The sequence below is a fragment of the Microtus pennsylvanicus genome, chromosome 17, assembly GCF_037038515.1.
Source record: "Microtus pennsylvanicus isolate mMicPen1 chromosome 17, mMicPen1.hap1, whole genome shotgun sequence".
Lineage (NCBI taxonomy): Eukaryota > Metazoa > Chordata > Mammalia > Rodentia > Cricetidae > Microtus > Microtus pennsylvanicus.
This window is the reverse complement of record NC_134595.1, coordinates 9,064,426-9,079,131: the sequence shown is the minus strand read 5'-3', so window position 1 is coordinate 9,079,131 and position 14,706 is coordinate 9,064,426. Positions and strand designations below refer to the sequence as shown.

Below are 14,706 nucleotides of genomic sequence, written 5' to 3'. Positions count from 1 at the left end.
TCTCTACTATTGTTAGAGTCTTAGCTGGAGTCATCCTTGCAGATTTCTGGGAATTTCCCTAGCACCAGTTTTCTCCCTAACCCCATAATGACTCCTTGTGCCAAGATATCTCTTTCATTGCTCTCCCTCCCATCCTGGAGGGACTAAGCATGACTTTCTTAGAGTGAGAGGCAGGAAGAGGGACAACTAGGGGTGGAGGTATTGTAAGAGAAAGGCTTTTGAGAAATATCTAACAAATGTGGACATAGGCAGTTCTTTGGATTCCATGTGACATACTTGGCTGGAATATTGGCTTCAACATCAGGTGTGTCAAATGCAACACGACTCATGTACTGAACCTGTGGAAGCAAGTGTTTGCTGAGAGATCTCTAAATGCTAACCAGCAACCTAAGAAAGACAGGATGTCCTTCAGGTAGAGACCCCACCATCAATGATATCCAATCCTCTGCACTCATGTAAATGTTTGTTCCGTCTGTGGGTTGTGGTTTCCCTTTCTGGGGGTCCTCCTTGATATATCTCTGACTCTTTCTATTCTTCAGTGCAAGCATTCTGGAGTCTACAAGAGAGTGGGGTTTCGGGATCTTTAAGAACTTCCTGGATTTAGATTTTAAGGAAAAGTCTTTCTGAGACTGTACTAGTCTCACTTCTCTCAAGGTGTGATCAAAATTTGCACTCATTTTCCAGCTCTGCCAGAGCTCCTGCCACACCCCTTTCCTCTACCACATGACCTTCGTCACGCAGCTGGTCATTTCCAGACAGTCATACATGGCTCTACCTCTTTGCAAATTATCTCTGCTCTCTCTTCTTTAATTTTCTTTACAATGCTGTGATGCTTTTATACACAGTGTTGTGATGATTGGAGAAGGGAACTAGTATTGGTGCTTATTACATGTTAGACATTTAAATATGTAATTCCCTTTTATCATGTCTCACATATGTAAGAAGCAGATATCACCGTCTGTATTACCTGTTTTTGTTTTCTTTTTCATTTTTTTTTTTAGGAAAATACACTATTAAATAGTTTCTTACTCAAGATCTCAACAATTGTAAATGGTAAGAGTTCGAGGCAGACAAAACTGATTCCAATGCTTATATCATCCACTTTTACTCCACTTAATAAAATCTTGTGTCTTTTTTTCCTTTATGTTTCACAAGCACTTACTTCCTTAAGTGTTTCATGTGTGAAGAGCAGATGACACTTAGGAAAATAGATGACAAAGCTGTAAATTGGTTATATACTCAACAGTATTTTAACTTCCCTAAATATGAAGAAACAGAACAACACATAGTAGAATCAAAGTAACGGCCGATTAGAAATTAAAAAATAAGCACCTGTCCCCTCAAATCATGACCACATGCTGTGTGTATAGTGATCTCATGTGCAATAAAAGATACATCTTTGACTTCATGTCTTCTACTTTCTAAACTATAGAGTTTAAAATCAAACATTAACATTTTTCTTGTAATTTGGGTAAACTCAAGGAGGTATTTGCAAAACAATCTATAATGTAGAAAAGAGAGAATACTAGTGTGTGGAAATATTTCAGAAGTTGTGGGGTTGGTAATAGATACTATCAAGAATAGATTATGCAGCATGATGCAAACATCTATGCTTATAAAATATTGTGAAGTACAAAGTACAAGAGCAAGCAGAGTAGGAGAGGCTAATTAACCTATGAATTAACATTGTCAATGACAGAGTTATAATCAAAATAATGGCACATCTTTTTGATTATGGACTTTTTGTTTGACTTTATATTTATAGTTATTTACATAAAATGTTGATTTAGAAACACAGATGCTGGCATTTCTATAACTCATTTAATGTGATATTGTTCATTTGGGTTCATCATTTTATCTACCAAATTCTTTCAATATCTGAATGGTTAAGTTTCATTAAAGATTTGTTGCCCTCCTAGGCCTTTGCCACATGCCAACATGGAAAGCATATTTCAAATGTTTAATCCATGTCAGTGATTAAAAGGTCAGATATGATAGATGTGTTCAGAGACCATCAGCCCAAGGCAGCTAGTCCATCAATCGTTTCATTGAGTTCACTGATGTGTTTTCGACTCATCGGAAATCCACACAGCTATTCTGAGTTCCTTTTAGGGCTTCCAAGGAGAAGATGCTGGAAGACGTGTCCAAGTTCTTTCTGACATCCAAAGCACCATTTTACAAGCTCTAAATCATCTGAAAAATATGACTATAAATAAGTAATGCTGATTTTAGTTAATAATATGTACTAATATCTTACATCAAAAGAGCAACAATCTAATAAAGCAAAATAGTTAATTGAATTAAGTTACATATGGCTGAAGATCTATTTACCCAAGCATAAAAACTAGAAAAAAGACAGCAATAGGTGCACAAAGAGGACCAAGCCATGATGAAGAGCATAGAAGATAGGACAATGGAGGCAGGGAAAAGAGTGTTGAATACTGTGGGATCTTGTCTGCCCCCGTGAGGACCATTGCTTTTATTTTGAAAGGTAGAAGGCCAGCTGTAGTCACTTGTCTAACTAGCTTACTATGCCTATACTGAATAGAGATCATAAGTATGTCAGAATATAAGGTAGGCCAACAATTAAGTTATTTTCTTAATCCAAGTGTAAGACTTTTGAAAACAGCATCTTGGTAGATTTACCTACATTTGCTGTATCTGTCTTCCATAAGCACCTTGAATTAATGTCATTGTCATTTCTCTTCTGGATTGGTTTCCATTTGCGGGGGCACTCAAAAGAAATGTGGACGAGCAAAGGGATTTTTACCTTCAAAGTTTGTGCCATGTTGACTTGATGAAAATTAGATCTTCTATTTGAAACCCTGCTTGCTGTCATTCTGGAGAGAAATTGTGTGCTGTGGTAGCCACGGATTAGCAGTAGTGGAATTGAGTACCCAAAGAAGGAATTTATAGAAGAATTGTAGGCTAAATGTGAGTTTCACATTTCTGTTCAAGATTCATCTTCATCATATGAGTATATATGCTATTCAAGATCATTGAATAAATGATATAAATATATCGAGGTTTAAAAAAGTTTAGTTTATCAAGGTTCATGTTATGTATTTCCACTTCAGTAAAGTTAAAATTTAGTTGTATCACTCATGATTTAACTTACTGTGACAGGAAATAAACTCTGCACATTTTTTTAAAATTCTCCTGTCATCTCACCTCAGTTTCTTCTCTGTCCCCTTCCCTCAGTCGATCCCCACCACCTGCCTTCTCCCCCAGATTCACTTCTCCCCCATTTCTCATCAGAAAGACAGGCCTCCTAGGGAAATCAATCCATCAACCAAACACCGTATAACCAGGCACATGCTATCACTTCACAGTGGGATAAGACAACTGAAGAGGAGGTAAACGGTCCCACAAGCAGGCAAAAGAGTTAGATACACTCCTGACTTCCACTGTTAGGATTCCCACAAGAACACCAAGCTTCTCAACCTATGCAGAGGACCTAGGTAAGACCCCTACAGGCTCACTGATCTCTGCAAGCTCTTACAAGTCCTGGTAAATTAATTCTGTGGGCCAAGCTCTTTTTGTTTAATAACATATTTTTTTATTAATTCTTTGGTTCTTAGGGAGTTTTACATCTTATATCCCATTCCAACTTATCTCCCTATCCCTTCATATCATTCCTTTCCTCACCCCTGCGGCATCCCTGCCTAAAGAACCCTAAAATTTGTTAAAAACAAAAAACAAACAAACAACAAAAATTACATTGTTCCTCCATCTTTCCAACACATCTTCATTCATCCTAGTAGCGTTGGGTGCTACAGTGTGTAACACAAGCAACATGACCCACACATCCTTGTTTGCAATAAGTCACTGATCTCGTTCAAGGCTTCCAGCACCATCATCACTGTTCTCACCATTATCACTGAATCCTCACCAGTACTTCTCTCTTCTCAGATATCTTGCTATTGTCCTGACCATCGAGATCCTGGCCTTCCTCTTATGGTGCCCCTGAAACCTGAGGTTCCTTAGATTCTTCCTCTTCCTTCTTCCTAGGACTCCCAGATCTCTGCCTAATGTTTGCCTGGGAGAATCTGCACCTACTCTCAGTAGTTGCTGGATAAAATGTCTCTGGTGTCTTTGATTACAGTTCTGCAAGTCTTCCATCCCAGAACACTCTGCACGCCTGAAAAACTGAAGGTCGATGACTTTGTGACTGGGTTGGTGTTTCAGTTCCTCCTCTTCAGGTCTGACCTGATTATAGATGATAGCAAGTTTAGTACTGTATATCTCTTTAAATCTTATATTTTCTCCCTTCTACCAAGTAGAAATAGCTGTCTATCTCATTTCAACTACAAGGGTGTATGAAAGTCAAAATTGCTATTTAATAATTAACTTTCAAATTAAGAGACAAGATAGGGACTGAAAGGAGAAATTCAATTTCAAAATTAAATGGCTGATCAAAGAGCAGAGAATGAGTACATAAATGTCTGTGATATATATATATATATATATATATATATATATATATATATATATATTCTGTATACTATTCCCTTCCCTGCTAAGGCACAAGCACAGTGACAGTGAGATTAGAAACAGTGCAGTAGTGATCAGGATAGTCACAGTTGAGGGAGAACCAGTAGATCCACAGTTGAGGGAGGATCATGATAGTCACAGTTGAGGGAGGATCAGGAGAGCCACAATTGAGGGAGGAACATGAGAGTCACAGTTGAGGGAGGATCAGGAGAGCCACAGTAGAGGGAGGACCAGAAGAGCCACAGTGGAGGGAGGATCAGGAGAGCCAAAGGTCAAGGAAGACTAGGAGAGACACAAGTGAAGGAGGACCAGGAGAGCCACAGGTCATGGAGGGCAAGGAGAGCCACAGGTCAGGAAGGACTAGGAGAGCCACAGGTCAGGGAGGACCAGGATATATCTGTATCTTCTGCATATGGCAGAACCCTGTACTTATGAACTCAGAGAAGTTGTGATTATTTTCAGAAGATCTGTGTAAGATCGAATCAGTCAATGTTTGAGCATGGAGTGAGAGTGACTAACCGGTCCCCAGCCCTAGCTTAGGAACAGTTAACAGTTGATGCCATTAGTGGAAGGAGAGTGAGTTTTCTTTAAGGTCATGACCCCTGAGGGATCTACCATGTCCAATGTGGAGCCCTATACCTATGAGTATGTGGGAAGCAAAATTGGGCTCAGTAAATTATATAAAATGAAAAATAGAGGCATTGGAAGAAGGTGGGTGCAGAATCTGGAGAATATATAGAGAAGAGTAGTATGCGAATATAAACAAAATACATATAATTCATGCAAAAATTTCCTAAGTAATTAATAAAATAAATTAAAAAAAATGAAAGAAAAAATAGAGTCAATTCTCATAGCATAAATTTTGGAAGAAATAGTATGTGACTGAGAGCTCAGAGATAAGAAAATCAGAAGTATCCCTGTCTCAGAAAATGGGACAACTCCAAATAACAACATTGTAATTAATTCCTACAAGGGTGTCATTCACTGAAATCACATTGTGGTTTTTACTACACATTAGGATCTCCTGATCATTTAAATTTGAGAAAATTTTTACTACTATATGGAAAAATTAAACATGATAGAAATATCCCATAAATGAGAAAGTCAACACAAGAACATAAGATGACTGCTAGATTTTATTTTTTATAATGTGTAAAGCTGAAGGATTAGAAATCTATCATCTGGTTATATTTAAAACAAGAGGGTTACTCAAAAAGAGGGTCAAGATGCTAAAATAGTGTGGAAATATGGGCCCCATCAGAAGCTTATATACGACCCTCTGTGTCTCTGCAACAATCGTACATTACTCCCTAGTATTGTATTGTAGAAATATGGATTTCAGTGCCTCACCCCAGAGTGAAATAAACGCCTTATACAAAACTGCTAAGGATCAACCTTAATTTTATGAAACCTTAGCGAAAACACATTTATTATTCTCATGTGAAAACTATATCACTTCAATGTCTCCAAGACTTGAACCAAATCTGTAAAACCCAGGCTAAGTCAAGTCCATGTAATTAGAAGGCAGCTATGAACATAATCCAAACTCACACCATAGCTCTGTCTTTCATGGAAATTTATCTTAGTATACCTTACATTGTGGTCCCAGAAAGATGGGTTCATCAAGGACTCTGAGTAATGATTTAGGTCAATTCTTGAGTACAAACATCCCCTTCTTTTCCCTTCTGCACTGGACAGTCTAGACATTCAAAGCTAACTAAAAAAGCCCATTCTCTCAGTGTTCTCAAATCCTCCCTATCATACATATTCTATTGATAACAAATACTGATGCTATGTGCCTATTTCTCTGCTAGGTTCATAGATGTTGAAATATCCTAGAAGGCAGGGAATTGACTTATGTCTCCTTACCCACACTAATAATAGAGACCAGTTCAACACAGGCTTTCAATTAATGGTCTTCTCCCATGCTTTGAATTATATAGTTTTCTCTCACATTTTTTTCCTCAGTAAATGTCTTTTTACTAGGTCAAGACTTCCAGTTTTCTGAAGGACTGGAGGAAAATCCAAAGATGTGCCTGCATTGACTTTAGTTAGAACAGTTTGATGATGTAATCCTTTATGACTGCCAGTGGCTTCATATTTTGTGACTATTCAACTATCTAGCCATATTACTTGCAGAGAACATTATGGGGTAGATATTGAATTCTGTCTCTCCTGCCAGGCATTTGCACAACAGGCAAAACTCGTGGCATGAATTTATGACTCTTAAATTTTAAAAGCTGTTCAAGGACTCTAGTTCCTTAAAAGAACATATGAAAGGTACATTTTCAGTAACATATTCTGGACCAACATAAAAGATGAAAGCCTTTAGTCACATTTGCTAACTTTCATGATAAATCATGCATTGTCAAAGCAGAAGGATTGTGTGTGAATTAAAACAATGTTGGTGTGGGATAAACAGCACTTACTGTAAGACATCAGTATATAGTGAATAAATAGAAGCATTTGTTTTGATTTTTATGTTAGTGTTTTGTTGATTGAAATGACAGAACGTATAAAGTAACTACTTTCACTAAAAACATCAGATTTCTCTGTGTGTGGGGGGTGGGTGGGTGGTTGTGAATATGTGTGTGTGTGTGAAAGAATGGTATACAGTACGCATAGATCAGTGCCTTGCTCTACCATCAGCAGGGAATCTTTCTTCTGCAGCATATGGAAACAAATACAGAGACATACAATCTAAAAAGAGATGTCTCGATAAAATCCCTCCCCTCAGAGTTCAGGAAAACCCAGAAATAGGAGGCAGAAAGAGTATAAGCCCTGGAGGGGTATGGAGGGGCAGCATGCATGGGAAATGCACAGGTCTGCACCAGATGGGGTTCGAGCAATGAAAGAAGAAATGAGCACATTTCCCCCATCCTTAACCCAGTGCAAATTCCATGATAACCACTTGCAAATGAAAATTTAATTTCCTACAAGGAAGTCTCACTGGGAAAACAAACTACTCTTTAGGGTAAGCACTGTCCCCAGCTGTAGATGGTCAGCAGAAAATGTAGTCACTGGCATTTTTTGGGGTTCCTTGTCTTACAATGTTTTGTCAGGTCTTTTCCTTTTATAAATCTTATTTTTAACATTAATTTTAATTTACTTATATTTTCTCTGTTTTTAACCTACAGATCCTTTGTGTGTTCATGTATCTATAACAATATAAAAAATATAATATATAATGGGCTCCAATTTAATGTTTTTAAGGGGTTCCAGAATGTGAACAAATGGGCCTTTGCATCTATATCGTTTCTTGTGTCTTCTCTTGGGCTGTGTTTCCTGCTTTGTATTTGTTTTGTTCCATTCCAATCTGCTAGTTTTTATTTGTTTTTTTTTTGTTTTAATATGGTCTGTTATATTTTATTATTATCTCTTAGAAGTCTGTTTGTTTTATAATAGAAGACAGAAATGAGAGATAGAGAGGAGCTGAAAATGATAGAGGGAAAGGAAACCATAATCAGGATGTATTATGTGAGGGGGAAAAAAACTACTTTCAGTAAAAGGAATAAAAATATAAAAATAAAAACATCTTTGAAAAATGCTTATTTGGGGACTGGAGAGATGGCTCAGAGGTTAGGAGCACTGCCTGCTCTTTCAGAGGTCCTGAGTTCAATTCCCAGGAACCACATGGTGGCTCACAACCATCTGTATATAGTGAAATCTGGTGCCCTCTTCTGGTATGGTGGCATACATGCAGACAGAACACTGTATACACAATAAATAAGTAAATCTTTTTTAAAAAAAGAAAATAAAGAAAAAAGCCTATTTTGAAATGATCCTGCCTCTATTTATGATGGGATTATTAGAAAGTATAATAAAAGCATATGTAATGAAAAATGTGTGTGCATTTATCATTCTTAGTTCCTATTTTTCTTTTTGTTTGTTAGTGTGTTCAGAGGGTAAAAACTAAATGCCCCATCTAAGCAATAGCAGACAAAAAAAGAAACTCTCCCAAGATAGCTTTGAGTTTGTCTGTGTTGACCATCATGTGATGTGTATGGGGTGTGTTCTTAACTGTGGTTTATATATCCAACGAGACTCCCTTGGAGAAGCTAACGTTTCCTTGGTTGCTAACTAGAGATAGATTCTTGGTTTGGGATCAGCTCTCCTCGCACTTCCCCATCTAAGCCCTGATCCCCTGCCCAGCTAGGTTGGATCTGTGAAGACCCTGAGCATGATACTAATCTCTGAAGCCACAAATCTTTTCATTTTGGTGACATCTAACCAATTTTTTTGACAATGTTATTACTGATATATCAAAATAGTACTTCTTAATAAACTATATTAACCCATACTAAAAAATGTATTAGTTTTTTCTGTGTGCCCCCCACACACACCTGGAAAACACTGAAGTCAAAGTATGAAAACTTTCCATAACAGCCTAAACCTAAGCTAATTTTAAAGTCCGTTAAGGTGATAGTCCCATCTGTTTCTATTCAATATTGTACCTTTGATATTCTACTTAGTTCCTAACATACAGGTCAATAATGTTCATATGCAATAGTAGGAATATTTAGATTAGAGGAACAATGGCAAAGAGTTTTGTTAGTTATTGTTTCTTCACCATGCTTAACTCGTGATTATAATGGAAACCCTTACCTCATTATCTCTTTGGCAATTTTATGCAATAGAAATGGTAGAAAATAAAGATCATTTTTTTAACATGTTTCATTTTGATATATGTTTTTGTGCTGTTTTTATTGTTGGGATTTTACATAGCTCAGACTTGTCTTTTGAACTAACTGCTTACACCTATATCAGAATTACAGATGTGCACCACCATGTCTGACTTTCAAACATATTTAAAATTGACTTTCAAACATATTTAACATTGCCGGGTGGTGGTGGCACATGTCTTTAATCCCAGCACCCGGGAGGCCGAGGCAGGCAGATGTCTGTGAGTTTGATGCCAGCATGGGCTACAAGAGCTAGTTCCAGGACAGGCTCCAAAGCTAGAGAGAAACCCTGTCTCGAAGAAACAAAAAAACAAAAAAACAAAAAAACAAAAAAAAGAAAGAAAGAAAAAAGAAAACAAACAAAGAAAGAAAAGTGTTTCACAAAACATTCAGTCCAATTATGTACAAGAATCAAATCATGTAGCAGATAAGGACATAGCAAATGGTTACTTCAAAATAAAAAGTCTGGGTAGCAATACCCCCTTTAAAGATCATGGTATGGCATATTCTCTGAACAAATGGAGTAAAAGCTTCTTAAAGATAGGAAATCAGGGTAAGCTAGGCTGATCCCCTGGACCTGAAAATATACCCTTCATTTAAGCAAACTTCTCTAGTACACCAATATAATAGAGCGCTGAAAAATATTGCCCGGGCAGTCTTAAATGTGTGGGAATCAGTTGCTCAAGTTTTCCAAAGAGCACTGAGGATATCAAGGATGGACAATCATAGAGATGCTGGGGGAGGCATCCTTTCAGTAGTCAGGGGATTTTGATAAACACAGATGAAAATGAAGATGACTGCCAGGTGGTGGTGACTCACGCCTTTAATCCCAGCACTCAGGAGATAGAGGCAGGTGGATCTCTGTATTTCAAGGCCAGCCTGGTCTACAAGAGCTAGTTTCAGGACAAAAAGGACTGTAACACAGAGTTACAGTCCTTTTCTTTCTCGAAAAAAAAAAATAAAAAGAGAAAAGAAAAAAAGAAAGAAAATGAAGATGATCGAATGAAATTTCACAGAAATTTCACAATGACAAGGATGTAGCCAATATTAAATTATTTAACTCTGTTTGTGTGTATACTATGTAACATGTTTCCTAGTAGATGAACCTTGCCCAGACTGAATAAGAAACACATGAAAATCATTTTCTATGAAATTTTACTTTTAAAATTTTAATGTATTTTGAATATATGAATAAGCAATACCCAAGTTTATATGTATAGTACACTGAATTTGGGAATAATCTTAGGGTAGTAACTGAAACTTTAAAACACAATTTTCAACTCAACCAAAAGAGAATACAATATCAAAATGATTACTATCGATACTATTTATGATTGACTGCTTTTTTCTATTATCAGTTGATTTTTATATTTTTAAATAAGTAGCATTCTGGCCGTGAAGAGTAAAGTTAAATATTTTATTATTCCAAACACAATAAAAGAAGACATATATTAAATGTTAGATAATTGTATACTCTAGATACCTTCAATTTACTGACCACTTAAACAATTGATCTAAAAGGTTTTTGTGAATCCACAAAAAAACATTTTATCTACTTTCTCATAAAAAGTTTTGTCCTCAAGAAAGTTTTTACAGCGTCTCATTCTGACTCACAGCTCTTTCTAATTTCCGCTGGTCTAAATGACATTTATTTAGATTTATTAATTTGGTACAAAGGAGCTCTCATAAGGTTTTTAATAATGATTATCATTATCACTGATTAAAATTGCATTGTTTGGTCCAGATGGAGTTCTTTTCCTGTCAGCTAGAATGAGCTTGTATTGTGTGGTTATAATATGTTTAGATCTAAACAGGCAGATGGCAGAGTGGTCGGATATTGTATGCTCCTGGTATCAGTAGCAGTCCCCCATTAATGCTGGCTTTAAATAAACTGTGTTCCAAAATGATCCCCATACTTTTCTAACGATAACTAGATTTGAGAGTCTAAACATCACTGAGCTTGGGCAGCGCATTCTTTACTTCTAATAGACTCTCAGGTATTCTACGTTTCAGTCAGAATAATTGTCAGTCTAGTCGAGTTTATCCATGAGAGTGTCGGTCTTCGCAGGTTCTTTCAGGCACTTTCATTAGAAAGAGAGCTTCTAAGTAGCAAGAGTTCTCAGTTAAGTATTTAAAAACTGACTCAAGGGAAGGCAGTAACATTTGGTGTGAAGATTTAATATCTTCACAATGTAGTTATCTTGGTTAAGTATGTTGAATCTATAATTAGTAGTAAAAAATGAACAAAGTTCTTAATAAGAAACTTTCTATAGAAAGGTTTTAGTCTTTAATAGCTTTTCATGTTCATTCAATTCTAAAGAGAAGTCAGCGGACTTCTGAAGTTTTGAGTAAAATTCAGAAACAAGTTTCAAGGATAGTTCACAGACATGGCTTCCTCCAGTTAATGAGCTTAGTCCCAAGTTCGCCTGAGAATTTCTCTGTGGGACAGCTATATATACTCCATACAGAAGAAACCCACAGATATGAACTTTCATCTTAGGACTTAAAGGATGCCATTTGAACATTCAGATATTAACAAATTTTTAGACCTACATATTACACAACCAGCGTTAAATTTCCCTAAATATTTTTTGTTTCTTTCTTTCTTTTTTCAGTGCTTGATTTTACCTCTTAGTCTGATGGTTTATAGTGTCACTGAATAATACACTCTTGTAATAGACTGCAATTTTTCCTTTGAGTTATTACCCCTTAATTCTTAATATTGGTTGCTATCATTAAGTTGTGAGCTCTATTAAGTAGCATAGATCTAGGAAATATCAATGTTGAAGAGTCAAAATGAAAGAATGTAACTACTTGCTTCTGTGCAAAGAAATATTAACAAATAGACTTGCTTCCTTTTCATGTAAAGTGTGGGACAATTTCACATATTAGGTCACTGTGCTTCAATTTCTCCTACAAAAAACATTCGGTTTTTGGTAAATAAGTAATCATTTTTAGGAATGTATCTCAATTCTAGCATGACTTAAAATCTCCTGCTAGAAACAAGGGAATTTCATTAAGAAGGTACAAGAAAACAATGCTATAGTAAACACAGTCTTTCTCCTTTTTTTTCTTTTGTGCAGGTGGAAGATGCCATAAATCCTGCACTGGACGATGCTGGGGACCCACAGAAACTCACTGCCAGACCTGTAAGTGTTTCACTGGGAAAAGTAGAAGGTTTGAAATGGTTGATGGTTTAGTGGTGGAATATTCTCACAACTCTAATCACCTGTAATGGGAAATAAGCTTAATTTCTTTCCATCTAAATAACCTACCTAATTTGTTGCTTTCAAATGAAATAATACACACTTGGTTCTCATATGCCCTTGTAGTTTCTTGGCTAATGACCTCCATAGCTCATTGAAGTCTGTACATCAGTAAAAGTGGGAGATCCAAATACAAAAAAATTTATAGCAATTCAGTTTCAGGTAAACTGGTGTTTTATTAAGTTTCCTGAATACTAATACCATCATTCATGGATTTTAAAAAGAAAAATATAAGAAGTAACATGAGCCTGTTTTTTGTAGACACTGAGTACAACATGTATTTGCAAACTACATAGATAATAGGTTTACAATTATGACTCTTTTTTTTATTGAAAAAAATTTCCACCTCCTCCCAGCCTCCCATTTCCCTCCCCCTCTTCCCCCTCCCCCCATTCCCCTCCCCCTCCCTCTCCAGTCCAAAGAGCAGTAAGTGTTCCCTGCCCTGTGGAAAGTCCAAGGTCCTCTCCCCTCCATCCTGGTCTAGGAAGGTGAGCATCCAAACAGCCTAGGCTCCCACGAAGCCAGAACATGAAGTAGGATCAAAACCCTGTGCCATTGTCCTTGGCTTCTCATCAGCCCTCATTGTCTGTCTTGTTCAGAGAGTCCGGTTTTATCCCGTGCTTTTTCAGTCCCAGTCTAGCTGGCCTTGGTGAGCTCCCAATAGATCAGCCCCACTGTCTCAGTGGGTGGGTGCACCCCTCGTGGTCCTGACTTCCTTGCTCATGTTCTCCCTCCTTCTGCTCCTCATCAGGACCTTGGGAGCTCAGTCCAGTGCTCGAATGTGGGTCTCTGTCTCTATCTCCATTCATTGCCAGATGAAGGTTCTATGGTGATATGCAAGATATTCATCAGTATGGCTATAGGATAGGGCCATTTCAGGTTCCCTATCCTCAGCTGTCCAAGGAACTAACTGGGGACATGGTCCTGGGCATCTGGGAGCCCCTCTAGGTTCAAGTCTCTTGCCAGCCCTAAGATGGCTCCCTTAATTAAGATATATACTTCCTTGCTCCCATATCCACCCTTCCTTTATCCCAACCTTCCCATTTCCCCAAGTGCCCCCCATCCTCCCCTTCTCACTTTTCTCTCCTCATCTCCCCTTACCCCCATCCCACTCCACCCCCAAGATCCCAAATTTTTGCCTGGCAATCTTGTCTATTTCCCATATCCAGGAGGATAACTATATGTTTTTCTTTGGGTTCATCTTCTTATTTAGCTTCTTTAGAATCACAAATTATAGACTCAATGTCCTTTATTTATGGCTAGAAACTAATTATGAGTGAGTACATCCCATGTTCATCTTTTTGGGTCTGGGTTACCTCACTCAGGATAGTGTTTTCTATTTCCATCCATTTGCATACAATCATGACTCTTAACAACGAATCTTACACTTAGATTATGCTTCCATTTAAGATTTATTTTAGTTATGTGGGGAGGTGTGTGAACATCATTGCACACAGAAGTTTCTTGACACTTTAACTAACATTAGAATTAAACTGTCATCATTAATAAAGGACAGGGCTGGAGAATAAAGCCTGTTCTTGGATTGTTTGTTGTGAATGCAGGAGACCCTGGTTGATACCTGGACCACAATGTATATATAATATTTTCAGCATTTTTAAATTTGTAAAATACTTAAAATGTACCTGGTATTTAACAATCCTATGAATAAATATTTTAAATTTGAAAATAAAGCTTCTTATGCAAATAGTAAACTTTTTCCCCCAAGCATTAAAACCAAAGTTTTGAACAACACAGGATAGTAAAAACGTGAGATGCAGCCGGGCGGTGTTGGCGCAAGCCTTTAATCCCAGCACTCAAGAGGCAGAGGCAGGCGGATCTGTGAGTTCGAGGCCAGCCTGGTCTACAAGAGCTAGTTCCAGGACAGGAACCAAAAGCTACGGAGAAACCCTGTCTCAAAAATCAAAAGAAATTCCTAGGTCGAAAACAGGTATTGTGGGCTTTCCCCGCCCAGTCTGACATTGTGGAGCACTTGTGACTGAATCAGTTGCACCTCTGAGCTTCAGAGTGGCAGGCTGCTCTGGATGTTGGCTCCACCTCTTTCCAATTTCAAAATGGTGGACATACCATTTCTGCTAGCCCTGGGGCCATCAGGTAGGAGCCACACTCAGCACTTTAACTCTGAGACTGAGCGTGTGGCACATAAATTCTTTCTTTTTGAGTTACAACCAAATCTACACACAAATTGTATTCATTTAAACACTGCCTGGACAATTAGCTCTAGTCTCTTACTGGATAACTCTCAC

At 37.5% G+C, this 14,706-nt stretch overlaps 1 protein-coding gene across 3 annotated transcripts in view; it reads left to right on the top strand.

Moving 5' to 3' along the window:
• Positions 1–14,706, top strand: part of Erbb4 (erb-b2 receptor tyrosine kinase 4) — a 1,055,862-nt gene that overhangs the window by 688,571 nt on the left and 352,585 nt on the right. For all 3 annotated transcript variants that reach the window (XM_075951135.1, XM_075951137.1, XM_075951136.1), the window contains exon 5: positions 12,260–12,325. In XM_075951135.1, the coding sequence (XP_075807250.1) occupies positions 12,260–12,325 (66 nt within the window). The remainder of the gene's footprint in view (positions 1–12,259; positions 12,326–14,706) is intronic.